Source organism: Salarias fasciatus, chromosome 20, assembly GCF_902148845.1.
Source record: "Salarias fasciatus chromosome 20, fSalaFa1.1, whole genome shotgun sequence".
Lineage (NCBI taxonomy): Eukaryota > Metazoa > Chordata > Actinopteri > Blenniiformes > Blenniidae > Salarias > Salarias fasciatus.
In genome coordinates, this window is record NC_043764.1 from 8,379,209 (window position 1) to 8,407,196 (window position 27,988).

Here is a 27,988-nt window from a genome sequence, read left to right on the forward strand (position 1 = left end):
TGTGTGACTTTTTCGTTGTAAAAATTTTGACTTTTAGTCATGGCACTGTATTCACAAAATCTCAAATAATTCCGAAATCTTAAAGTCTTTGCATTACAAAAATCCCATATTGTATCATTGATATTTTTTTGGGATTGAAATATTCAATTTTTATCATGGATTTTTTTTAATTTTATATTTGTATATTTATTTACTTAAACTTTCAAGAACAAATTCTCCATGACTCCCGCCTTATGCATCTTGCTCAACCAATTGAATTTTATTTTTTAATTCAAAAAGTAAGCAAGTTATTAAGTCTGGTTACAGAAGAGCGGCTGCTCATCAGGTTTGATAGTTTACTATTTTCTTTTGCCTTTATTTTGGAGATAAGATTTTGCTTCCGGTGTTTTGTTGTTGTTGTGGGGTCGATCCACTCGGCAATAAGGAAGTAGAAATAAAGATTAATAAATATTTTTATGAGGTAAGTTTTATGAGGATGTTATAAAAGTATCTGTGATCAAAATCGCATTATTTTCCTTGGCGGAATACCCCCCGACAAAAAATAAAATAAAATAAAAAATTGAAACGTTGACGTTGACGTATGGACAGAAAACTACAGAAAAAATATTAAAAGAAACTACAAATCACACAACCCTGTGGTGACTCGGCGTCAGGACTGCGCATGCGCGCGTGGTTGTTGTCACTGGTGGCTATGGTTATGGGGATGAGCTGCGACTTCGAGCTGTCAACAGCACGGTAACGTTCATGGTAATACCTCCTCGAAACGCATAGAGGACAATGTAGCGTCTTCTTGTGGATCGCATGTAGTGTGAAAATGATAAATGAATTTTAGCCAGTGAAAGTTCCTTTCGACTGCCTGAGAGAGATTAGCTATGCTGTCTGACGTGAGTTAGCGGGGTTAGCGGATGCTAACGCCTCCAGCCCCGCTCGCACCTCCAAATCTGGAAAAATTAGCTCTCTGTTCACGCCAGGAAGGCTGGGGACCTTGTATAACAGCTCATATCATCCAAATAAAGTCGTAGAATAATCTGCTTGTGCTAAAGGGACTCTTTAATATTTTATTTGTTGAAACACCGGTCCTAAATGATGAAACTAAAACCCTCAACAGATCTTTAAGCCTCGCGGGTGTACACAAAGTCATGGCATGTCCTTAAAATGCACAATCAAGATTTGATTCCTCAGACCTGTGTTTAGGATAGATCATTACTTATCATGTCTGTTTTTTTAAAGCACTGCCAGTGTTGTAGTGTTGTCTTGTGTGAATTTCCTATATGTTTTTTTTTTTTTTTAAACACAGAGAGCCAGCTTCTTAAATTATATTTAATTTTTCTGTAAGTGACTGAAAGAAGTAAGCACGAAGTCCTCCAGTAGTTTCAGATAGTTCAACTTTGATCCTCTACACCAAATAAATTTAACACAGATAAAATCCAAGCTGAGGCTTGGAGCCAAAAATGAGGGATTTAAAGTTTGTGCTCCTGTTTGTTAAAAAGCAGGTACAAAGCCAAGTAATGAAGTTTGGTCATCATAACAAAACAATCACAAGGACAACATGCACTGTGTTTGTTTTCCTTAGTACAGTGAACATAGGAGTTCAGGATCTGAATCTTGGTCTGAATCTCAAAAGTTCCTTTTGTCAACTGGAGGCCAAACCAAATGAATGCCAAATGAATGTAGCATTACTATTGCAACAACACATCATCAGTAGGGTAAAACTAACCTGTCTCACGACGGTCTAATCCCAGTAATTGTAATTTAAAACAAAATCTCATTCATATACCAGTAGCACCTCTAGAACTGACTTTTTTTCCCCATAACATATTTACAAACTTTGCTTCTTCCCCCAAAAAGGTGAGTTGCCATTTCAACATAAGGAGTGGATCGTTGCATATTCTCTCCGTGCATGTGTAGGTTTTCCCAAAGCACTCCAGTTTCCTCCCACCGTCCATATCCATATGTTCAAGGTTAATTGGTGACTCTAAATGATCTGTATGTGCCAGTTTTGGTGTGTTAAATATGTTTAAAAAGATGGATGGTATAACTTGTTTTTATTCCTGATAAGTGAAGTTGTTCACAGCAGGAATTGAATGCTTTGTAAAATCTCAGCATTTCCCTCCTTTGTCATAATTTAGTAAATCTCATGTATGGGGAACTGATACAGTGATTTTGTGATTTCTTAGTGTCTATCAGAGGAATGCCACGGAAGATAGGGTTCGTTGTGATTGACTCTTCAAGCCATGAGGACAACTTCAGTGCCAAAGAACTGATGGTCCATGCTCCCACCATCAGTGGCTGGAGATCCTGCAGGTACTGAAAGACAATGTCAATGGCAATTCAGTATGTTATTCTCGTTTATTTTACCTTTATTCCACAACAACCAAATTCCTGTGACTGAAATGTTTTGCAGGCAGTGTTCCTTCCCGCAGCACATCACCCTCCAGCTGGCAGAGAGATGCAGGGTGAGGAAGCTGCAGCTGCTGGCTCACCAGTACCTGATCCCAGCCAAGGTGGAGTTCCATATTGGAGACTCTCTCCCTGAGAGCAGCACTGCTGGGTTCCCCGGACAACTCCGCAGACTCGGGTGAGACTGCAGCTGATGCCAGATCAGCTTTTAGTTTTTGTCAGTTTGCTGAATGCTGCAGCAGAGGTCGCTCTTTAACAGCTTCACTTTGCTGTCGCTCAGGTATGTGTCTCTGTCTGACAACCAGAAGAATGGTTTCAAAGCTCGTGAGCTGAAGTCCGTCTACGTGGATGCCATTGGAACGTACCTGAAAGTAACCTTCCATCGAAACCATCCCAACCCCTGCAATCACCACAATCAGGTACTCGTACAGCAGCAATACATCCAGACCTTTCAAAGTTTCTCATGCAGAGCCAGAACCATTTGGGTACAACATGATTATTAATAAATGTAGAAAGGCGGTGTAGTTGGAGCAAACGTTTTCAAAAATGTACTGAGAAATGCAAAAATATGTTTTCACTACAGGCTCCTTCAATCAGCAACTGTTTCTATGCTCTCATTAAAGAATAAATTAGCAGTTATCATGTTGCTAATTACAGTCTCGGTTTAAAAAGAATGAATTCATATTGTGCTAAATTGATTTGTCATATCATTTAATAGTTGAGAGAATAAGTAAACTGGTTGAAAAATAGAATAAAGATACTTTATTAATCAGAGAGGGAAATTATTTGCAGTGTTGCGCCACACAGAATTGAACAAAGCAAATAGAAATTGAACAGAAAATCAAAATATCAACAAGACAGAATAGAAATGAAACAAGTAATGTTATATATAGTTATGTACAAGGCTTAACGATGACTGATTTAAGCATGGAAAGAATGAAATTGACAGAAATTAGAATTAGAACTACTTAGTTAACCCCAGGGAGAAATTCATGCAACATAGCTCCACACTCATTTATCCCACACATTGACTTTTGAATTTACATCCCAGTTTTTTTCTACCTCACCATCATCCACATGTCTCTATGATTTCAGGTCGCTTTGGTTGCCATTAATGTTCTGGGAGATTCTTTGGAAGGCAATGCTTTTTACACACTTGTAAGTGAGCACTCTTCTCACCCGTTGCCGCACCTGCATCCGCGCAGCAGTAGGTGGTGTTGTTGTGCTGTGGCTTTGTGACTGCTATCATCAGTCTATCAGTGGAGCTGACTGATGTGTCATTAAGCATCACTTTCAGCATTTAATCCGCAGTTAAACTGTAAACCTTTTCCTTCCTTAATTTGAGAAACAGGTCTGTGCAAATAAGCAGAGCAAGTATTTCCTCGTGATGTGAGCTGTTCATTAATCCCACATGGAACTTCATTCAACAAGTAACTTGATGCCAATCCCTATTTATTGCAGTTCTAGTGGGCTTTAGCCTGTGCACACATAACAAATAGCCCTGGCCTCTTTGATAATCTTAATCTGGTTGTTGTTTTTACCTATTGGGAACATGCTGATGCTGCTTTTGTGTTTGATAATTATGTGGTGTGAATATGTTGGAGTCACTCATCCAAATCCACTGCATGAGCATATGTCCGCAAACACCTGTTGAACATAATTGTGTGTCTGCCTGCGTGTATGTATGTGTCAGGCATGTCGCAGTGAGAGACAAAGGGAGGGCAGTATGTAATCAAACAGGAGGCCTGTAGTGTAATCAGATATTCCTGCAGATGGACAGCTTCTGGAGGAGAGAGAGGGAGCACCTTAAAACACACACACACACACACACACACACACACACACACACACACACACACACACACACACACACACACACACACACACACACACACACACACACACACAATCAGACAGAAACACGGAAAGACACAGAAACACACTCGCACAGATTCCAGTGAACAGGCCGTGCATTGTTAGGCTGCTAATCCGACTCTGAGCACCTTCATCACAGCAGTGATCTTGCCTGCAGGGTTGGTAAGATCTTGTTCTCCTCTGCCGGCTCTGTGGGTGGACCTTACGTTCATCCTGTGGAGGTACTCATGTGACGCGATCTTTAAGATAAAGGTCTAACCATTCATTGCATTAAAGGGTTAGGTCATCCAAATTACTGAAGAATACGCACCGGTTTGTGATAGCATATGTCGGGATGCACAATAAACACCCAGAGTAATGGTGAAGTCTTTCATTTAGTGCTTATTCAACTTGATAATTCTGACATGTTTTGGTTAACCATTCATCTGCATTATTCACTGTTTTCTTTGTGATACTTTCACTTCTGCTGTAATTTTCTGACCAGCATTAATATCTTAATGTCTATTTTTTGTTGAAAGGAAAAAACAAACATTTATGGTCTCTAATTTTTAGAATGTATTTCCTGTTAACATAAATTTATAGGATAATCTCTGAAAGTATCCTGCCCACAGGTCTTTTCATATGGAATATTTCATTACATTTCCAGTTGGACTCTGCAGTGGTGTCTACAGGCTGCAGGGCATCTTCTAAAATAACATGATTTAATCTTATTATTCAGGAAGTTTGGAAAAGTACCTTCTTTATATTACTTGGCAACACTGAAGTATCGGAAAGGTGAACAGGTAGGACCGACCCTGGGTTTGAGAGTCATACTGATGCTGTTACCAGCGTGTGTAACAGCAATAAGCCATAACTGATAACAGTACAGCAGCTAACCTGTCAGCAGCACACATCAGTGAAGGGAGGAGCAATGAGAGTCACGTGGAGATTTTTTAAGATAAACTAATATGATAACAGTAAAGCTCAATACAATTTATGAACTAGGCTGATGCTGATTTGATGATTCCAGAGTGAAAAGATGAACGGTTTCTTCTGAGCAGTGTGGCCATTCTACACGAGGCTCCTGTTTACACAAGAGACCGGTTGCTGATAATACACAGCATATTTACCCAGACAGAAGGCATAGTAAAGCTGGTCATAGTCGAAATATCGATGACAGATCATATTTCACTTCATTTGTTGAAGCGTTCTGTAATACCCGGCGGTCACAGAGACACGAAAGCACAGCTTGACAGTGTGGTTATAATTTGAAAATAGTCTGTAAATGAGCTGAAATGGAAAGAAAACATTTCAAAATCATTCTGAGGATTGTAATTTCATTGACTTCATTTGATTCACCAGTTTGGTTGAAGCACAAAGAAGGCTCAATCCACCGAGTCGGTGATTTGAGCAACGTTTAATCTCTCTTTTATGTTTTTCAAAAAAGCATCTTATATATTCGTATTTGGATGCTTCCTGCCTCGAGGACATTGTCGAGGAAGTTTGTCCTTCATCATGCTAAATGTGCTTTTAGTGCTGATAAGTAAGCAGCATGTCATCAGTAGATGCCATTTTCTGGTTGAGTAATCATTAGCTTTCAAGCTAATAGCAGTGTTCATGTTGGATTGCTTGTCTCTGTATAGTCTTGCCCTGGAGTGGTTGTGTAATAATTGTGTGTGTGTGAGTGTGTGATCTTGTTTTACTGCCATTGTAGTCTTTGTTTGTGTCATTCTCCCAAATTTGCACCTTTGAAAAGAGTCGTCGTTAGTTTCAGGATATATCAAAGGAGGATGTTGAGAGTCACCTTCAAGCTAATGTGATGTGAAGACAGTGGTCAGGTTTTTCCTGAGCGCAGTAATAGAGGAGTATATATGCACGTGTGTGTAATTTGTCCATCTGTTTACCCCCAGCCAAGCAGAGAGCAGCTGATCGAACACTACCTCAACAGTACCCAGCTGGAAGCCGCCTTGGACACGACCTTCATGGGGTGAGGCTAGGCCATTGAACCCCGGTTTCTCTGTCTTGTGACAATAACAGTGTTCAACAAAGCCATTTAGTCTGGAAGCTAACCAATAAGGCATCTGAGGTCACATGCATTTGAGGACGATGCAGGTGGCAGCTCGTTCAAAGATGAAACACATTTCAAAATAATTTTTTTCTTTTTTCTTTTTTTTATTATATCCACCCCCAAGGGACGCTTCACCTCAGGGTCTCGCTCCTTTGGGGGTGGGGTCGGGATCGGACAGTCAGTGTTTTTCCCCTTTGGTTGGGAATTGCACAATAACAAGCCCATTTATTTGATGATGACGCTCGTATTCAACAAGAGCATTATAACCAGTAACAAACCAGGACTTCTGTTAAATATTTGCTTCGTGTCTTTTCTCTGCACCCAGTAAATGTGACACCATCTCCCCGCTGGATGACCTGGCCTTTGACATGTACCAGGACCCTGAAGTTGCTCACATCATTCGCCTTCTGGACCAGAAGAAGCAGGACATGGTCCGGCAGGAGAAGTTTGAGCAGGTCAAGAATCTGAAGCAGGCCATTGCTGACCTGCAGAAGGTAGCTGCTCTACCAACCGAGCCACAGCCGCCCCTGTTAATTGTGTAATCTTTCCTCACATAATCCAGGTTTTCTTTGCCGGCTTGCTGCTGATCCCAATATTTAAACTATCGGTACTCATTCAAAACAAAATAAAATAAATAGTTTTCTGTGTCTGACAGAGGCTTGTAGCAGCACAGGGATGAAAAAGAGTGACAAACTACGCTTCTAAAGCTATGAAAACAATGGATTTTTGGCTTTTTACTGAACAAAATTAATAAAACTATACATTATCTGCCTGTCTTGGCCACCACTAATCGGAGTATATTTTGCATGCACGTTCCTAACGTGGATTTCTTTTTCTTACAGGCGTCCCGTTTGTTTTGACCAGTGTTTGTAACAGTAGTTGTTAAACATTGTTCAAATTCCTGTTGCTGACCTCCTTTGTATACAACGTTACCATGCAGACCATGAATTCTTAATGAGCCCAACAGCTGCAGCAAGAGGGTATTTGGGTTGTGTCTCCTCAACGCCCAACCACAAGGCCCTCTGTAACCAGATCACACACACACACACACACACACACACACACACACACACACACACACACACACACACACACGTGTCCTAGCATCTTATTAGCATGGTGTATTAGCATTGCAGACATCGCGGTTGCCAATGTGGTCATGCTGAAAATCCCTTGTCAGTGATACCGCCGCCTGACGATGTCAGATGAGGGTTTTTAGTGTCACATCATGTTTGATGCAACACAACAGATCTGACGGCAGGCCACCGACTCGTCGTATTTCTTGAGGCGCTGTAATTTAACCCAACACAGGTTGTAGAGTTGCTGATTTCATCCAAAATTGTCAAGATGAATAAAAATCCCTCCGTTCATGATTTGCCCAGAGTGGGATTTCATTCAGGCAATCCGATGTGACGGCCAGAGAACATCATAGACTCACACATTAACATACGTAGTTCATAACCCGTTGTTGAACTTAATTTAGTGTTTTGACTGTAAATAAGTGTGTTACTGTACATCTTTGTCTTTATTTCTTTAATTTGCAAAGACACACTGTCACATCCCATAAACCTGCCTAAATCCATACAGTTAGCAGTCATTGACACACGTTATTTGAAAAAAGATATAAAATTGTATTAAACTTAAAAAAAGAACAAAAGTAAAAAAAAATGTATTGTTTTTATCATAGAGCAGTCCCGAAGAAAATACATAGCTTACTGATTTCTAAAGATTTTCCCCTTAAAGTGCAGTACATGTTCCATAAATCGCATAAGCTAAAAAAAAAAAGAAATAAAAAAATCTACTAAACTTGACTTTATCAGACTCAAATGTGTCTAGCATCTCATGTATCCCAGTGTCTTCCTTTTCCTACAAGGCTTTTCTTACTTTTGGGCTCCTTCAGGTGGGGGAGCGTTTGGCTCGATATGATGTGGAGAAGCGATGTGCCATCGAAAGGGAAGATTACGACCTGGCCAAAAAAAAGAAGGATCTGATTGGGGAGTACAGGAGGAGTGTTTACCAGGAGCTGGAATTCCACAACCTGCTGGACATGACAATGGTTGGTCACCTGATAATAAAAGCAGGAAATTGTGTAATGAAATCAATCTGTTACGATTAAACAATAGCATGACTTTTCATCCTTTTTTTTTTCCACTCTCCATCTTGTCACCAGATCCCAAAGGCAGCGAATCTTTCCCCTTCAGAGACGGAAAGCCCCTTCTTGCCTTCAGCAGGCCATCAGTTCCTCCCTGTCAGGCCTGTTGCATTCCCAGACACATTCAGGAAGGAGAAAAAAACCCATCAAAGCCCAAATTCACCTGCAGAAAACGTGGCTCCTAAATTTAGCAACCCACCTGACTCTGCTCTCGCCTCGACTGCTGTACCCAAGATGGATGTAAGCATGCCCTTTTCTAGCCACATAATGTACATTTTGTCCTCACCGTCAGCGGTGATTTTCTCATTATTGATACAGTTAGACCTGCAGCTTTTTCTGCCTCTATGAATCCTTGTATTATTGTTAAAAATAAATAAATAAATAAATGAATAAATGATCAGGCCCACTGAAGCGCGTCGGGAACATGTTTCCTGTTGAGACCTCTGTAGTTTTGTAAGCCAGAGCACACGGGGGGATTATGACCGCCGGTTTCTTTTATGCTTTACTCACCACCTACTAAGAACGGCCCCACTACAGGTTTAGGTTTCACTATTTAATTAAAAGCGTGCAACAGTTGGCTGACTCCGGCGGCTGCCAACCTGGCCCTAAGGCAGGGCTTTGAGCCTCGTACGAGGCGGCGGGGTGCCAGTTGGCCCCGGGGCGCAGGAGACAGTGCTCAGCGGCCGGAACCGCGGCGCGTTTAGAGAGGGTGAATTCCTGACGTTGAAAGATCGACCCATTCAGAGGAAGAACGAGGCCAGAGATGATCAATTTTTCAAGGCATGAAAATGTAGATCACTTTTCTTTGAACCTCATGAAAATGATCCTCGACATAATGTGCTCTCCTGTGTTTTAAAACAAATCTATATACCAAAGCTGAAATGTTCCCTTCACTCAACTTGTATAGTGCTTCTTCTAAGGCAGTGAAGGAAAGGTTGACCACAGAGCAAACAAGGGACAAGAAACACATGGGAGAGAGTCACATAGTCCAAGTGTCCTCTGCTTTGTTCCTGGTGGGACTGATTCAGCTTCTTGCGACCCTGAACAGAACAAAGCAGTGCAGACGATAATCTGAATGCCTTTTTTTTCCCTGGTCGTGACAGATCCGCGCCGCACCTTATGATGAAAGGCCACTGCCGGACCTTCAGAGGAGAGAACGCATCGCGGAGGCCGTCCAGAGCCCAGCCGAGGAGCTCTCTCCCAAATCTGACTCGCAAAAGCCTCCAGACAGCTCTGAGATGAGTGGAGAGCCGGAGCCCCTGACAGAGGAAGCCCACAGAGAGGCCGGCCTACCAATAGAAGTGTTTGGAGAGAGCTTGGTAAGAGAACATTCTGATCATTTAAATCCATCACACGATATCCGTGTACATGTGGTACAATCCCGTACAGCTGACAAGTGTGAGTGTCCGTCTCAAACCCCTCTGCCTACTCTGGGTTATCTTTTTCAGGTTGCTGGGTGTTATTCTCGAAGGTGGCGCAACAGAGAGCACGCTCTGCAGTCTGTGCTCAAGAGGCTTCTGGAGGCTTCACCGGCCAGCCCCAAGGAGGAGCTGAGAAACACCGTCAGAGCTGCCGTCTTCCTGGTCAAGAAGGCGCTCCTGGATAGAGCCACACCTGTGAGTCACTTCAAAACACAAGTGTCACGATATTCCAATTTGCCCAGTTTCAGCTCCAGTTTGTAGGATTTAGTAACATTTAGCCATTAGGTTAGATAGTACACTAGCCGTCACAAACAAAACAAAACAAACTTCAGGAACTCTCAACGTGTCAGCCGGATCAGGACTGGAAGACACTGCGTTGAGGCAGACTGGAAGTGTTTGCTCTTTCGCTGTCAACACATTCTATCGATCGTGTCGCTCATGCGTTCATGTTAAAACACAGCTCTTTTTCCCGGAGCTGGCTCCTTTATACAAACAGTTTCAACAAAGTTGGCCTTGTAATCCTCAAATCCTTTCTGATAGCCTCTGACTCTTGTATGGTCATGAATAAGAACATCATTTACTCTAACCTGTCCACATTAACTGACCAGTTTTAGGCTCATTTAATGTACCTGCTGTTCACCGGATGAGTGTGTTTAGGTTTCAGGAAGTCCACTGAGTCTTGATCTTATTGTCAATTTACTCTGGCTTCAGGTTTTACATGCCTCGCTGAAGCTGCTGCGGGCTTTGTTGGGCCAAGTAATTCCAAGTCTTAACCTGGGCCGGCACGAGATGACCTACTGTTTGGAGCAGACCTGGGCCAACCTGCTGGCCAGGAACGAATACTGGACAATACACCTTCGGACCACAATCCCTGCCTTCATACTGGTACTCAAACACTTTTTTACTTTTACAGCTGGGGTTAGAGCCCACATTGCCCTTTTTTCTGATTAACCTTTCAGCAGGAAAGCTTTTCCATGTTCGAGTCAGCCTTCGTTCCTGCAACCTTGTGTCTCTAAAGCCACAGAACAGAAAAGTTGTTCTCTCCATTTTAAAATAAAAGTTAATATCTTTAGTGTTTTCCTGCATCAAGCACAGTGCTGCATAACAGTCATGGAGATGTCCATTCAGAAACAATCTGTCAGGATAAAATGTAAATTTGCTTAAGAGACTGATGTGTGTGTGTGGGAAAAAAAACAAACACAACTCTTTTGTTGATTATTTGACTAGTACTTATTTGACTGTACCTTCAAACCGGATGAGATTACTGTATCTCAAATGTTATATTCTAAAAAAGAAAAAAAACACACTGATCTATTGCAGTATTCCAGCATAGATCATCTTTCAGTGCACTTTCTGTTTGTTTACGTGTTTCCCTCCAGCTGTTGTTTGTACCAAAACTGCTATGCTGCTTCTGCCATTACGATATTTCAAAAGAAAGCAAGAAGGACAAATTCTCACTTTGGATTCAGCCATATCCTCTGTGATGTGCAAAACGGAGACCAGATTTCTGTCGTTGTACAATGAATGAGTCAAATGCTCAGAAAGTCTGGATTATTCACCAATCGGACAGCCATGCGAAATCCAACTTCACTCCAAGATTACCCATGTTTATTTGGTGGCTTCACTGACTTTCCCTTCGTCTTTATTTTGGGATTGAAGCAAAGAGTTTTATCAGCATCAGCTGCTTTATCTTTCCCAACCAAAATGCCTCTTCCAAAAACAACACATCGCCATGTGGTTGTAACCTCCTAACTGTGAGAAACTTGTGACTGCCCCCCCTGGGGGCCGAGCTCATTTGGGTGAGCGTGTGCGGGAGACGAGAGATAATTACCGAGCTGAGATTGAGGGGGGAAAATATTCAGTGCTGACCAAAGGTCATTCTCCGATAAGATCACAGTGCCGGCCTTTATGAGCAGAAAAAAAACTGAATTTTATTATTAATCAGACATTTTCAACTTTCTACAAAAAAAAAAAAAAAAAATCTGAACATTTTCCTTAATTTGACTCTTTCAAAGGTCTTTGAGATTCAGGCATCCAGACTGTCAAACATCTTTCTGTTTCAGTAGAATGAATTTGAGCCAATAAGCCAGATTTTCTGCTTGAGTTTCCACTGCTGAACCAGTTGAGAGACTCATTAACGGCTTGAGGGACAGCTTTGGATTGTTTTTTTTGGGGGGGATGGGTTCAACATGTTCTGACACGAGATGCTGGACATGTTGGACAAAGGATGGTAGAGATGAAGCTGCCAGGCAGGAGCAGAAGATGGAGAAGTCATGGAGGTTGGTGTAATGTCAGAAGAGGCAGCAGGTAGAATGGGATGAAGCCAAATGATGTGGCCAGAAAAATTACGAAGATCAAAACTTTTTTCAATTCCTTGCCGGGTTGAAAGGCTTCCATGTGTTCTGTAAAAGCTGAAGAAGATCTTGAAGTGGTGACACTTCAGACCAGGGGTTCAAAATTCTTTATGACGTTCATAATTTCACAGTTTTCTACCAAATATAATTTTCATGTATTCATAAAATATGCACATTATCTGAAGTTAAGGAAAAACATCGAAAAACATACAAAAACCGGAGGTTGTGTTCATGAATAGTTGGACTTTATATTTATTTTATTCAATTTTTAACTTTTGTAGCAATTTTTTGAGATTTTCCTAAAATTGTCCTGGATTTCCATGTTTTAGCCATTACTTGAATCTTTGCTTTTTTAACCACTTTAACTATGTTGCTGTTTACAGCTGTTGTGGTTTCCTAAAGGTTTGAGTAGTTTTAGCTATACGAGCAAACCCCTCAAGTTATTAATATTTCTTTTTCCCTTTCTTTTTTGTCTGTGTATTTCTTAATTCTACTATTTCTTTGAGAGTTTTCTTTATTATCTTTGTAAATAGACAAACTTCAAGAAAACTGAGTAATTCTATTGAATGTAGATTTGCTTTTATCTTGATAACTTTTTTTTATACTCGTACAACTCAAATGCCAAATATGCCAATTTTTTTTCTTCTGGAAATGTTAAAATGGATTACTTGGATTTTCTGAATACAGATTTGAGGTTTGCAAATCATTATGTTGGTTTTTTTTTCAACCTTTTTGGATGTGTGGCTGTAGAACAGGACTGAAATTTGTCATATTGCCTCTCTGAAGTTGAAATGTGTGGGAGCTTGATCCATTGAGAGACGTGTCTTGTTGTGTTGTCAAGCTTTCCCAAAACTTTCCCGCTCATCCCTGGAAAACCTCCTCTGAGACCTTAAACTGGAGCAGAGCCACCGCTGCTCGTTCATTTCACATGAGCTGATGTTTGTTACGTTGACACTGCACTGATGAAAAGCACCAGTATGCGCTGCTGGGTGAGTCCAGACGAGTGTAACTGGGCCACGGGAAGGGGAGATGACGCACACTGTGTGCGTGCGTGTTGCTCCGCAGGCTCTCTTGCTGTGTGTACTCCTGCAATGGGTGTGTTGGGGCAAAATAAGGGAGGATGGACATGAGCTCAGTGCTTCACAGGCACAGCTGCTCAGCCCTTCTGCGCTCGGATTTGTCTTCAAATCACCAACTGAGCTTTGAGATCTGTTTTACTTCTTGTCTTTTCACCCAGTATGTTTTGGCTCTTTCAGGTGTTTAATTGCTTTTAGGTTGTTTTTAAAGTGCCATCCAAATAAAGTTGCGTTGTATTTTCTGTCAGGACTTGTCTGTTTGCCAGATGCTTGTGTTGAATGATAAATTACAGTTTTTCTCATGGTCATATGTTTCCTAATTCAAAGGTGTAAGTACACAAACACGCCGCATCATTTCAACACCACCAATTTCAAAGGTCTCTTTCCCCACCGTGTAGGAAATTGCTGTTTTGAGTGATGTCCGGGCCCTGCAGATGATCCCCTGTGAGCTGGTGAAGCCCTTCAAGTCCAACTTCAACCGTCGACTGGCTCAGAGTCAGGCCGAGCTGCTGGAGAAACTGCTGGCTGAACTGGGGACAGAAAACTCTGGCTTCACTGTGGAAAATGTCCTCAAGGTAAAAAAAAAAGCTGGAAACATGTTTGCATAAATAGGTATGGATTATGAAATGAGAGAACTCTAGTATTTCCTTATCATGAGTATTTATGATTATGTCTTCGTTCATTTGTGACTTTCGTCCTTTCAAACTGGTGTGGAGCAGTTTTAGCCGTATTGGATCTTTCTCCAGGGCACACTTGACACTTTTTATGTGGCTATAAAATCAAAGAATCTAAAACATCCCTGTTGTATATATTCTGGTGGGGAGTGCCACAAAAAAAGGCCCCCAGGTATCACAGATTTTTCTGTTTAAGCTGTTAACAACTACTGTTTTTGGCAGCTTTTCAACTCCACAGTCATACTTTTTTTTTTTTCCAATCTGGAAACAACAGCTTTCCTTGTAAACATGATCAGACACGTTTTTCATATAAGGTACATGCCTGCACTGTTTTACTTTTTAAGCCACACTGAAATTGTTCAACATTTCTAGGGAGGAAATCTCAGTTTCTAACTGAAAAGGAGCAGCCCCTCATATGCTCCCTGTGGTCATCCAGTTCTCCGCAGCAGACTTCCAGTAATCTCCAGTCAGCTGAGTCAATGCTGTCACCGCTGGCACCAACTTAAACATCCCCTGCTTTCTTTTGGCTTTCCAGCAGTGAGCTAATAGCTACGTGCAAACTACCCAACTGTCAACTAACAAACCTCAGCAGTCCTCTGCAGTTCGCAGTGGGCCCTCTCTGGAGCCCTCCTCTTCGTTCTGTTCGGCTTTTATCAGCGAGAGCAGATTGTTAGGCTTGTCCTGTGAGTTTCTCCACCCTCAAAAGGTGGCACTGTGTGGCCTGTGTTTGCATGTTTGGGCATGCCTGCTCAGCGCCCGACCCTCCCCGACCCCCCCTTTGTATTTGGCCGCCTCACATGTTTGCTCAGGAAACATTTTCAGTCTGGATAGAGACATGACAGGAGAGCTCTGCTTTTCGCTCTCTGTCACGTTAAAGAGGCCAGCGAGTGGGATTAAGAAGTCGGCAGGATTAGGATCAAACTCAACTAGATCATCAATTAATTGGCTAATCCTTATTGTTTCATTTGAGTTGAGATTAGCCACCTGTTGAGATCGGATAATATTCCCTTTTAACTTCCCACACTGTGTTCATCACAAGGATGAACAGAAGTATGATAAAATGCAGTATCTGAACAAATACCCCCAGGGTTTGTTTTTTTTTCTGTCCGTTTTCTTTCTGAAAATATTTGGCACCAGACAGACTGAAATGTGGAGACTTTTGTCTTGTTCTGTTACAGCAAACAACAGCTTGCTACTTCTCCCTGCCAGTTTAAGTGACTCAGAGCACAAAAAGTATGAATGACCCCAAAAAAACAACCCACACAGAAACTCAGTGTCATCTACAACAGATTGAAATGTATTGTACTGTAAGTTTTGTACACACTGCATGCTGAAGGGATTTGAAAGTGTGAGAATGAGATATTTGTTGGATGGTTTTGTCAATGGGACTTTCATTCAGTGGGAAATTACCTTTTACTTTTTAGGAAGAAATGTTTCGAGTTTAATAAGTAAAGTTGAAAGTAGAATAATTGTTGAAGAAGTGAATGTGAGTGAATTGGCTGTCCCTTGAAGGTATAGCAATATAACATGTGCGTGCACGGACTTGCATGTGCAGATGTGTAACAGCGTTCATGTTAGGATTCTACAGTAAACTTCTCCTGTGAAAGTGTGAGTGAAATACTGTGTGGCGATCTAACGCCTCCAAAAACTACACGGTGCAGCATGTGTAGTTTGATAGAAGCCCAAAAGAATGAATCCAAATTCAGCTCTGATCTGTAGATTAATTCGTGAAGTTGTATTCGCTGATTGATTCTCATTTCAATCCTGACACTCTCAGCTAGGATCTTTAATGGCGTCTGCTTTTAAAGGCCTCTTTAGGCTCATGTGACCCACTCGACGCAGCACAACTGTGTTAGCCCGGCTATGGTCGAAACATTTTTCCTTTTTCCGCCCCTGTTACCCGGGTGATCTGCTCCAAGGAGGGAGCTGCAGTGAAAACAGGAGTGATTGAATTTCCTGTAATTAAAATGAGAAGTGGTCAGCACAGACAACAGAGAATAAAGGTGGGCCGTCCCTGAGCCTGTTGAGCGAGAAATGGGCGGCTTTTGTACACAGTTTACGTCTGGACGTTAATGTTCTCCGCTGGCGGGATTGCCTTTGTGTTGTAGCTCTCTTCACGGGGTTTAAGTCGGATAATAGGTTTGTTTTCAACGTCATGTTGTGCCATTTTTCTCAAAGGACTTTCCCAGTGTCACGGCACATTTCACATGAACGTTGTTTTCATGTTGTGCTCCACGTTTGGACTGTTTATGGTTATTAAGGAGGCACAATATGAAGCAAACAATTTCTTTGTCATCTAAACAGTTTTAATTAAGACTAGTTCAATGTTCTTAAAAAATGTTATTGAAGGTCAGCACTGAGAATTTAGGCTCCATGTATTCCCTGAACTTCCTGAAGCCTGTAGCATTGCTGTGATGAGTCGGACTGGGTGGAACCGCAACGTCTATGAAAGAAAGCTAAACTTGCTCACACTGCCAGCCTCATCTTCTCCAGTTTAAGCCCCAAAGTCTGACTTGATCGTAGCTGCATGGCTTAAGAGGCGGTCATGGCTCAGTAGGTAGAACAGGTCATCTCCATGTCTTCAAGAATGACACTGAGGGTTTCTAAATCATTTTAAAGGCACAATGTTTAAGTGAAATCCATTTGCTTTTGTTGGACCTGTCTCAAGCTTTCTGCTGCATTATTTAGGAACAGTATTCTATACTTAAACACTGCTACAGGAACGGAGTACCGCAATATTTCTGATGCCAGTAAGCAAAGGTTGAAACGCCTTTACCACCAGATGTGTGGATCCCTAATGGGAACATCTGGAAACAGTCAGTGGGAACTGACAACACTCAACAATTCATCCAATTCAAACCCGGAACCTTCTCACCAACCTCTGGGGGTGCCACTGCCCTTCCAGTTCATCACTGTGCAGTTACCTGTTCAGCCTGCAGCAGGTCGCTCATCAGAATTCAGAGGACGATTTTCTAAGTGCAAAAAACCCCAACAATATAAGAAAAGAAAAACTGCGCAGCAGCGATTAAGGTTCTTCAGGTACTGGAGCTTTCTGTCGCAACCCAAACCGTGCTTTGCAAGTTAATTGATTTCTCATTGGTGTGTCGTATACAGGTACTACGTATGATGTGTGTGTGTGTGTGTATATATATATACATATATATATATATATATATATATATATATATATATATATATATATATATATATATATATATATATATATATATATATATATATATATATATATACAGTTTATAATATGGTAGTGACTGTGCTTGGTCAGTGAGGGATTGGTGAATGATTCAGGGTGTAACCTGCATAGATTTGTAGTGCGAGTTTCTTCTCAACATGTTTCTGATTTTCTTTGGACGTCTGTCCCTGACACATAAGGACTATTGAAGCTCATGTCAATGTATTTTATTAAATTCATATGATAATGTGAGTCATTTTGTTTCATGGAAGTGTTGTTTCCTCCGTTAGTTCTGTACGTCGGCTCTGGAGCACGTCGCTACGAATGTTCGAGAGGTGGCGGTGCGCATCCTCTTAGCCATGTACCGGCAGCACAGGAGCGCCGTTCGAGCCTCCCTTCCGCCCGACGATTCCGTCACACGGAAGAACGTCCTCTACAAAACCCTCTTTGATCACTTTGCCAGGATCGATGGAAAACTGGTGGAGACTCAGGTAAGACTTTTTTTTTGCCTATTTATTACTATTCACATTCTCTTGCTTTTGACTGTTATATACAAAAACACATTTTTGTGTGAGTGGACAGTTTTAAAATGGCCTACATCGGACGGTTTGTTTGCCTTGTGCATTTCTTTTCCTGATGTATTGTTGTGGGAGGTGGCAGGTGAACAGCGAAACTGTCGGACAAAGCAGATGGAGTCCATTTCTGAATCACAAACTCGCTCTTCAACTTCATGATAGAGATTACCTTTCTCTTTTTTATATCTATTCAAGGAAAAAAAAAGCTTTTTCCTCAGCCAGTGTGCGTGTTTCCTCTGCTGTCAGTCTCATGTGTTTTTTTTTTGTTTTTTGTTTTTTTCACAAACTGTATCACATCACTGGAGTCACGTCATCTCCGATTTAATTCATATTGTGTTTCTGTTCCACTTCCTCCTCTGTTGATTTTGCGATATTAAGAGTTTGCATGTTCTCATCCCTGTGTGTGGATGCTCCACATTCCTCCCACAAATATAAAAACATGCATGTTTAGTGTGTTGCTGACTTTAAATTCGCTTTGAATGTGAGTGCGTGTGTGTCTGTGATGGACTGGTGACCTATTGAAGGGAAGATACCTCCCTTTAATTATCGTCAGTTGGGACTGGTATCGAAGCAGATGGTTGAAAGGCGTTCTTTCTATATACAGGCAGTGCTGCCGTGTAACAACAAAGCTGTTTTTGCTAAAACAGATTTGGTGTTCATGATCGTGTTTATGCATCAGTTAGGGAATGCACTCAATGAAATCATGCACTTTTATGTGTTCATTATCATTAGTGAATCCAGAGAAACATCAATGATGTTCGGTTTTTGCACAAATTAGTGAAGCACTTTTCAGATTCAGATTCCTTTTTCAGAGATATCCATCCATTTTCTGCAAAATTGGAAACAGATGATGTGTGGCAATCAAGAAATGATTTTATTCAGTTCAGTTCAACTCAGTTTATGAAGCGCCAAACACAGCACCGTCATTTCAAGAAAGTTTTACAAAGAGAGATCCAACAGTTCCACAAGAGCAAGCATAAGTGACGGTAGAAAAGAGAAACTCTTTGCAGACTCCGAGGTGGAGACTTGCTGCTCTTCTGGAACCCTTGTTTGGTTAGGATTCTCCGTTCTTTTCAGCAAACAGAGATCCACTCTCTGCAGATGGGTGAGGTCAGACGTTATGGATTACAAGACGGATGTTCAACTCTTTTGCAGATTTAACAGGGAGCCAGTGAAGAGAAGCTAATACTGGAATGATGTGATCATGAAATAATTAACTAACAGCTACAGAATGACATAGAAATTTTGACTAATGACACAAAACCTTTCACCCAGACTGCGAAGAACGGCCGCAGGCAGCAAGACGGCCAGAAGGAGAAGGAGGAGATCCACTCCCTGCAGGAGCAGCTGGCTGCTTTGAAAGAAATCACAGTAGGTGGAGGAATCATCCAATTATATGACAAGTGCATATTTGCATTTATCCCTCCATGCTGGTTTGGTAAAATTGCCTTTCACACACTCAGCTATTTGCAGTGTTTACACATTGTACTTGAGAAAGAATACGGCTATTTATCCTGAGCTGAGCGCGTCCGCTGCCGTTAAAGCGGTGTGATTACTTTCTCACATCTGTTTGTTTTCCTGCCTGCCTGTGAAGGAAAGAGAGAGTAAAAGCACCGTCGAAGTCACAGACAACAGCGAATCCCACAGAGTGGAAGAAGAGTCGCCGAAAGCTGGCAAAGCAAGTATGTGCGCATCCCAAAATAAAAACAGGCGTGGCAGGTCTTATTTTACATGAATGTATGGAAACCATAAAAAATATAAATTCCTTTCACAAACCAGCATTAATAATGATAAATCTGCAGGAGTACAACTGAGATGTGGGTCATAGATTATGACAATAATAAGAGACACTTCTGAAAAGCTTAGAAATTGCAAAAACAAAAAAAAAAAGAAAAAAAACAGCAATGCAGTGTTCGCTGTTTAGTTTTAATGATCGATTTCTGATTTATCAACATGAGCTGCCACTGTGTTTCCATACAAAATTCTATTAGCTGATTCACACATTCAAATTCTTTGTTCTGTAGAATTTTGTCCCCATTTGGTTGATATTTAAAATGACTATTTCAAATTATGTGCAGTTTTAGGGAGTCACAGATAACTTCTGTCATTTCCAGTTGACAGCGAAGACCCACAGAGCAAGTTAACAGACGATGAAGATATTCAACAGTCTATCCAGTATCTGGACAAGTGAGTAACTGAAACCTTGAGAGAAAGGAAATGGTCATGGGGTTACGTTTGAAGCCTGTGTTCACATGATTCTTTCATCTCATCTCTATCCTGCTCGGGTGTCAATATAATTCCAAAACTTTAACTTGACAGATTTCCATTTTCCATTCCAGCATCTGCATATTCTGCGGTAAAAAGGATGACTCGTTCACCGAGGACCGATTGGACCTCCACTATTGGAAACACTGCGCCATGCTGCGGCGCTGCGAGCAATGCGGACAGGTCGGTTCCTATCAGAGGTTCCTGTCTTTACGTTAAAGAGCACATATTTCCCCGGCTCAGCCCTCCGTTTGCCTCCGTGTGGCTTTGGCAGGTCGTTGAGATAGCCGGCTTCACGGAGCATCTGCTGGGCGAGTGTGAAAACAGCTCCAAGTTCAGCAGGTGCCCACGGTGCTCCGAGGCCGTGGCCGCCGACGGACTGGCTGACCATGTCCGGGGTCCCAACTGCAACCGTGAGTGGCCTCTGTCTTTCCTGTGCTGCGAGAACATTGTCAACGAATAAACAAATCAAACGGCCCCTGTTAAATTTAACATAAATGTTAAAGTGGAAGAAAACTCTCATTTATTGCCTTTTCCTGACAGTATTTCAGAGGAGCATTACTTAGTGTGTTGACTCAGCCAGTAAAGTGTCAGAGTTAATTAGTATTTCCAGAAAGCAGGTGAACACACACTGTGAAAGCAAACTGAAGAGCGCTCCAGAGAGTGACTTCACTCCTTTTAACACACAGATAGTACAGGTAATTTCCTGAAACTGAGCAAAATAATCTCAGTTTTGGTCATTCTCAAGTTAAAATCAACTGCTGTGGCATTAATAGATTACAGTGAAACGCAGACTTCCTCATCCCAAGAAGAAGATTTCTGTTGTCACGGTTTAAAAAGATGAATTTTATTAGCATTCTTAATTGAAAGTCTTCTCACAGTTGTCAAAACAAAGTCAATATTTGGCTGTTCTGAAATCACTCCACTGTCACAGTAAATGTGGTTTCGTATATGTTTGGTAGTATCTGCATTCTCTGCATCTGGTATTTGGTTATGTTGTAATCTGTTGAAGAACCACTCCTTCACAATTAGGAATGTAACAATATGAAAATTTTATATCACCGTTATTGTGACCAAAGTTATCACTGTTATCATTATTATTGCGGTATTATTGGTGTGTGCTCAAAATGTTGAAAAAGTACTTAAATACACTTAAATGATTTAACAAAAGTTTTATTTAGCAACATCATGTCAAGTTAAGAACAACACAATCACATTTAAATGTAAATGAAATGTAAATCGCTTGACATGGATAATGCAGTATTATTACAAATGTTACTCCTCGACACTGTTTATTCTTATTTTTATTATTTTTATATTATTATTTTTTATCATCCCACTGACATACACGCACACACAGTGGAAACATCTCGCGGCTTGCTGCCTGTGTGGCGTGCACGGAGACCTGCAGACAATAAGGCTTGGGATCGTGCCGTCGTCACTTGGAGTCGCGGCCATGTTGGAAACTCTCTCCCTTTGTTTACTTGGAACATGAACACGCTGTGTACAGACGTACTGTCCTCGCTCGTGCGGCCGCATTCGCTATTTCGCTATTTTCACATCGAAAGGATCATCGGAACCATCTGCAACATATACACTATGTAATCTGTGAAAATACCGATTCACATAGTTTTGCCCTGCAAGGATGAGGATGTGACGTTCCTTGAGAAGATACTGTATGTTGTGCGCTGGCAAACATGAGCCCAAGTGTTGTGCTGAAATGAATACCTCTTAAAGGAAAAGTACGGTTTAAACAGCTTTCACGTTGTTTATAGAATGAAGTGAAGCAATACGCCACTCCTCCACGTCCACAACATCTTCATCCGATAGATATTCGTCCATTTTGCACTAAACTGGAGGAAGAAAGTTGTTGTGTAGCCACCGGTAGCCCCTGAAGCAATGAGCCGTACTGTGCATGCGCGCAGCAGCCGTAAACAAAGCTTCCAGTTCAGAGGCCGCGGGCTGCCCTACACACACACACGGATCAAAGCAGACGCATAGTTCCGTCTTTTTCAGGCAATTGTGAGTTATTGACGAAGTGAGGTCATCAAACGCAGTATTTCGGTAATTTAAAAAGGCAACGGTAATGATTACCATCGGGAATTTTACCGCAGTTTACCCTTTTACCGGTAACTGTTACAGCCCTATTCACAATACACTTTTTGGCCGGCGACCATTTGGCTGTGTTGACCAGCCACGTGTTTTACTGCTTACTCCTCTTTAGGGAACCTATGGGTTCTGGAGTTGAGTGAAGCTGCGGATGATAGTGGACAAAATCTTTGAATTTACATTGGAAATAGTCAATTTCATGATGGGGAATGGAGGAGTTCCACTTTTTTCAAAATTTTTCCAGAAATGATATCATCAGCTGAGTTTCGGTTGTTTGAATTATCACACACCATCAGCAGATTAAAGCAAAACAAGGAAATCAAAAACAGGAACTAAATTAGCATTTTACCGCCACTGATCCTACAGCACTGGGTTTGTGGAGGTACGTTACACCAAGTTCAGTCATCCTGGGAGTAGAAACTCAAAAAGGTTGAGAATCACTGGTTTAGTCCACCATCTTTCACAACCCCCCCCCCCCCACACACACACACACACACACACACAGGCTGATGTAGGCAGTTTAACTACTTTTCCAAAACAAATGTGATCCTGAAAATCTTCTTCAACAATGCTACATAAAATCTTTAGACAGTCTTTTTTTTTTTTCTGCGCCAAAGCTTCATTTGTCAGACGTCCGTTGATGAAAAGCCGCGGCTGACACCACACCTCCATCAGCAGCCATATGTTCCATCAATTATTAACACCAGTGAGCCTTTTGTATCACCTTAAAATTCAACACTGTCAGTTTCAACTGTGATCACACAAAGATTGCGTCTGCTGTAATATTCCTCCTGTTCAAATATTTGAGCGTCTCCCCCTTCCGTGGTGTCACTTCATCCGTTTCTCGACCTTCTCTGTAATAGTGTGACAGACGGCTTAAAGGTGTCGTGTTTCTGTTCCAGCCCCCGTCTCAACGAAAGACTTCAACCACTGTCCTCTGTGTCACGAGAACTTCATGCCTGGAGAGGAGGTGAGATCCACAACCTGCCGCTTCAATAGTACCTGTTCTGAAGTGATACAGAGCGACGGCATGAAGCCGCGAAAACCAAAGCGTGGGCAGCATGAAAGTAGTCATAAAATAAAAGGAAAAATCCTTCTTAAAATGGAAATGAGTACAAATAGGCTGAAAGTTTTTAATGATCGTTCCCCTCAGGTTTCGCTCCGCGAGCTTTTCTTTCTCTCCCATGTCAACACAGAAACGAGCAAGTACGTAATGCTGGGCTTTGCAAACAGGTGTTGAGGTAAAACACAGCTATTGTTGGTCTTTTAAAGACTTCAAAGGGGACGAGGCCTTTGTTGGCGAGGGGCCGTTTCATTTGTGTCAGGATGAAGAAAACGCCGTCACATTCCTCACATTCCCATCAGCGCCTCGAAGATAAAAGTATGAGTGGAGGAGCTGCTTCAAGTTGAAGCTTTGATTACTTTTTTGATAGGTGTGCTTGTGTCGTTTCTGTCTGTTCAGTTTGAGGAGATGTTTTCAAAGCGTGGAACTCAAAAAGATGAATAAGAATTGAATTTCTCCCAACTCTTCTACATTGCATAATACTATAATATCTGCTGTTGTAAGAAAAAGTAAACTCTGCTCATGTTTCATTTCCCTCCAAGCTTCAGTTATACTATACGCTTTCCAGAAATGTAAACAAGACACACACAATGGTGCCTGCTTATATTTCTCCTCCAGTCTGGCGCCTGTCTATTTGGAGCCTAATAAATCATGTAGCGCATCTTTCAAGGAGCCACTCTTCCTCCTCCAATCAGTTTGAGTTTCTGGCCGAATCTCGAGCATCTGAATGTTAAAATGATGAACCCGACGTTACTCAGCATATTTTGAAGGGTTCGGGATCGAAGGTGGGAAGTGATGAGAGTTAGTGACTAAAAGATGAGCCACAGGTTGAGGGAAGGGTTGGGTTCATGCATGAAGCCATGAGGTTGGTGAGAGCAATGTCCTCCGAGTCTGATTTAACAATGTGTGTGTCAGAAATGGAGGAGTGGAGCTGGTTAAGAGCTGCATCCACTCAGTCTTCAGCTGGCTATATGAAGGTAAAATACATGGTGCAGCCCGTGGCAAGTAATGCAGAGAACTTTAGTCTTCTCTTTTGACGGTTTTCAGTCCAAAATGTCCTTTATGTTGACCTCTGTGATCATTAAGTTGTCACCAAAATTCTCATTGAAAGATTTGATCAGATGTTTTCATATTTGAGAGATAAAACGATGAGGGCGTGTGTCTACCGAACAACTCAAACTGAAACTTATTGATGAAGCAAGAAAAGAAAGTAGAAACTTAACATCACTGCCATTTGGTCTGGAATAACCATGAGGAGACAGACTCACTGGAAGTCGCAGAATTTCATTTGTCGAACAAGCAAGTCATTTATGAGGAACTTGGGTGTGCCCGAATGCTAAACTCAGCTGGACAGCAGCGTGTTCCTACTTTATTTAGATTTTGCCTCCTTGTTTGTGGCTAATTACGAGCAGAAGAACTACTGAATTTATCTGCAGTTCTGTTACAAAAAGGATTATTCCTGTCAAAAGAGTGACAGCTTGGAAAATTCAGCCTTCAGTACCTGGCAGTTCTTCAATATGAAGCTCTGTTTCTTTGCGTTCTGGTAGATTTGGAATTTTCCAGATATTATTAAACAGTTATGGTTCTGAGAGATACACATGAAAAATCCTGTTATGGTGACAATACAGGAGTAAAACTGTTATACTTATCACTGCTTTATTTAAATGTATGCACTTATTCCGAATATGAAGCTTGTCTCCCGTTTTTTCCTAATAAACAAGACTAAATAATGATTAACTTCTAGTTTTTATCATCTCTTTTCACACCTACTAAATTCCTTACTGTCCAAGCACATTAAAAGGAGTATGAAGTACACAGTGACACATACTACCCAGCCCTAGCTGGAGCTCATCCGTGTTGCTATTAAAAAATCTGATGCTCAACATGCAGCTTCTCACCTCGCACACCCTTAAAATTTAATGTGCAAAAAAAAAACTGCCGAGAAGGTTACAGTCTGTGTGCCAGAGCTGAGTGTAAACCCAATGAAAGCCGGCAGTGTTAGCGGGACGGAGGCCGGCCGCTCGGGTCCTGACTGGGCCCACAGTCGCCCGCGGTCGTCCCAGTCGAGAAAATACCTGGGAGAGGAGCGAACTCACTGAGCTACTTTGTCCCCCGTTCCAGGCCTGGAAGGCTCACCTCATGGGGAGGGAGGGCTGTAAACAAAACTCACGGAGGACTGCGGCGTCTCAGAGAACTCAGCCAGCACAAGGTAAAGCATTCATACGCCGCTCGCATGCAAATACCTCCCCAACACCAGGAGCGAGAGCCGCAGAGAGGACGCTCTTGTTGGTGAAATGTCATGTTGTAGCCCTCTCAGCCGTTGCACACAGGAGGGGGCGTGCAAAAATAGTGGGACATTTGATTTGGAGTGTAGTGTAGTGGGCAGTAGTGCATCCATTTTTAGTCATGTTTCACAAGGACCCAGCTTTTAGGAGGAATTTATGAGGCCCGGTGGTTTGCTGTACCTGGCTTCGCCGTTCGCACCATTCTGAGCGATTGGAGATGAGCTCTGTATCCACTCTTGAAGATCAAGTTGGAAAATATTCAAATTCACAAAAGATCTGTTTTGAATTTAAACACAAGTGGAGGTACGGTATGAATTTGAAAATACTGAGTCCACAGAGTCACTCAGAGTTATGCTAATGTCGCCTGTTCTCCATCACCACGGCCTTTCAGGGATCACACTGAGGAAAACATCCTCACAGATTAAAGAAATGCCGCCGTTTCCTCGACAGAGTCGACCAATCAGAGAGAAGTATCATGAACAACATTAAAACCAGCATGTTGTTTGGCCTTCAAGTGTTTATATAAAAACCTTTAAACATGAGAACATGTGCTGAATTTAAATGACATATTTTACTGTACTGTTATCTGAATGTATTTGATGAAATAAGAAAACAAACTGCAGGACCTCCTAAAGTGACCAATTTAGAACTTTTATTTTTATATGACAGGCTTTTCTGTTTAGAAGAAAACTGTAGAGGAGAACAGACGGGACGGAGGCTCAGTCTATGACACTTCGTGTGCATGTGTCTCTGTGCGCGACCAGGGCGAGCAGTGGGCGGAGCCAAGACGAAGCCTTCCCGGACCCGGCCCGTGGGAAGAGGCAGCCGGATCCCGTATCTGACAGCTTCTCCCAAGGGACAAACACCAGGGAAGCGCTGACCCCAGAGACCCCAGGAGGAGAAACCCATTGTATTCCTGCATGTCAGCACTTTAGGAACACTCCTGTGTGGTGGTTTTCACACGCAGCATGCGTTTAATAACCCATTCATCTCTGATCAAACAGTCACCTTCACGAAAATGTTTTCTCTGTCCATTTCTGACTCTTTGCTTAAATCCCACTTCACTTGTGGTCAGTTTTGAAGAGCAAAGTATACTCGCCCTGATTCACTCACACTACACACCTTGAGGATGACACACCTGTGTGGCCGGTAAACATGAGCACGCCATGAGTGTGTTACTCATATCTCCTTACAGGATGTCGAGGCCTCTTTTCTCTTTCCCTCCACTGCCAACCTCCATGGAGGAACAGCTTAAAGGGTTAATCCTATAAGTTGCCCCTTGTTTCTGTTTTCTTGGAATGACTCAGAGCAGACATGACATCAAACTGTCACAAAGGCAGTAACAATGCGTTATCAGTCAGGGGCTACTTTCCAACAAGGCAATCAGCTCTTTACGGAAATACCAAAGTAAAACTAAAGTCATGCTCTCTGTCATAAGTTTATTTTCTCAAAGCTGAGATAACCCTGGTTCTACATCATCAAGATGTGTTACTCACACTCCTGTGTCCATCTGCTTTAAATTAAACTCTTGTTTTCCTCCAAAACTTCTCACATCGAATGCAATGAAAGGAAAGTTTTGTATTTTTTTTTCCAATATGAATACTGAGGAGAGTGACCTCTTGTTCAGGGTCCGACTTCACATGAACATGAAAATGCGTCAGGTGTTTAATATGTAATGACTTCCTGCATGTCGTCAGACAGCGACTGACACCGAGGCAGCAATGAGAGGTGGAAGAGGCTCGAGGTTTAGTTACAAGCAGGAGACTTTCCTTCCTTGGCAACGTCCCAGCAGGATTATCCCGAAGTCAACAGAAGCATTGACGGAGCGGTTTCACTTTTTACGCGGTTCCTTGTTTGTACTAAACAGTATCAAAAGAATGAAATAGCACTTTGACAAGCAGATGATGGTTCACTGCTGAATATTTACCCAAACATGGACTTAATCCTGATCAGGAGTGGCCTCATCATCAAAATGAATGAATACAAAATGGAGACGAATGTACTGAAGACATCATTGTATTTTTTAAATGAAATTCTATTAGTCTTTCTAAGTAGCTATAAAGTTTGAGCTAAAAGAAAAAGTGGCTTTTAACAAATGCAGAGACAAAAAGCAGCTTCAATCTTTTGACCTTCACAGTCGTCTTTGTACTTTTATGACCCTTTTTCACAGTGTAATGGTGACGTTGATTGTGTATCTGGTGGAAAGCTCATCCCGGAAAGTTTCTGAGTGATTTTGTCTTCAAAGAACTCTAAATGTTATCTGTGAACATGGGTGTGTATGTGATGACTCAGATGATTGTTTCCATGAGTTGAAATGACTCAAGAGATGCTGTTGTGCAAGAGGCTGTTTGTCTATATATAATGCATTGGCTCATGTTGTGTTTCATGTATATGATGATGTGTCTAAGTAATAATTTTGGCATCAAATAGCTATTTTTCTCTGCCTGTGCATTTGTTTGGTCAATAAATCTATAATAAATGGAACTTTGCAGATGTGAT

The 27,988-nt window shown here is 41.8% G+C and overlaps 1 protein-coding gene across 2 annotated transcripts; it reads left to right on the plus strand.

The window, feature by feature from the left end:
* The first annotated feature begins 1,897 nt into the window (after nucleotides 1-1,897).
* Nucleotides 1,898-27,960, plus strand: cep104 (centrosomal protein 104). 2 transcript variants are annotated; one of them, XM_030118465.1, is made up of 22 exons: nucleotides 1,898-1,904; nucleotides 2,178-2,304; nucleotides 2,405-2,578; nucleotides 2,681-2,819; nucleotides 3,496-3,558; nucleotides 6,165-6,241; nucleotides 6,648-6,816; nucleotides 8,223-8,378; nucleotides 8,493-8,714; nucleotides 9,578-9,793; nucleotides 9,923-10,090; nucleotides 10,607-10,780; nucleotides 13,724-13,900; nucleotides 17,483-17,683; nucleotides 19,043-19,138; nucleotides 19,362-19,449; nucleotides 19,882-19,954; nucleotides 20,107-20,215; nucleotides 20,307-20,445; nucleotides 23,044-23,111; nucleotides 25,326-25,413; nucleotides 26,254-27,960. In XM_030118465.1, exons 1-22 carry the CDS (start codon nucleotides 1,901-1,903, stop codon nucleotides 26,367-26,369), a joined length of 2,844 nt encoding a protein of 947 aa, XP_029974325.1. In that variant the 5' UTR covers nucleotides 1,898-1,900; the 3' UTR covers nucleotides 26,370-27,960. The 2 variants fall into 2 exon arrangements, with proteins under 2 accessions (XP_029974325.1, XP_029974326.1); XM_030118466.1 differs by lacking the exon at nucleotides 26,254-27,960 and adding an exon at nucleotides 25,881-26,230.
* Nucleotides 27,961-27,988: the final 28 nt, after the last annotated feature.

Excerpts from the sequence above, each read along its gene's own strand:
- cep104 (XM_030118465.1), top strand. Across the intron at positions 20,446-23,043 it reads CCGGGGTCCCAACTGCAACC|CCCCCGTCTCAACGAAAGAC; the intron begins GTGAGTGGCCTC and ends TTTCTGTTCCAG. Across the intron at positions 23,112-25,325 it reads ACTTCATGCCTGGAGAGGAG|GCCTGGAAGGCTCACCTCAT; the intron begins GTGAGATCCACA and ends CCCCCGTTCCAG.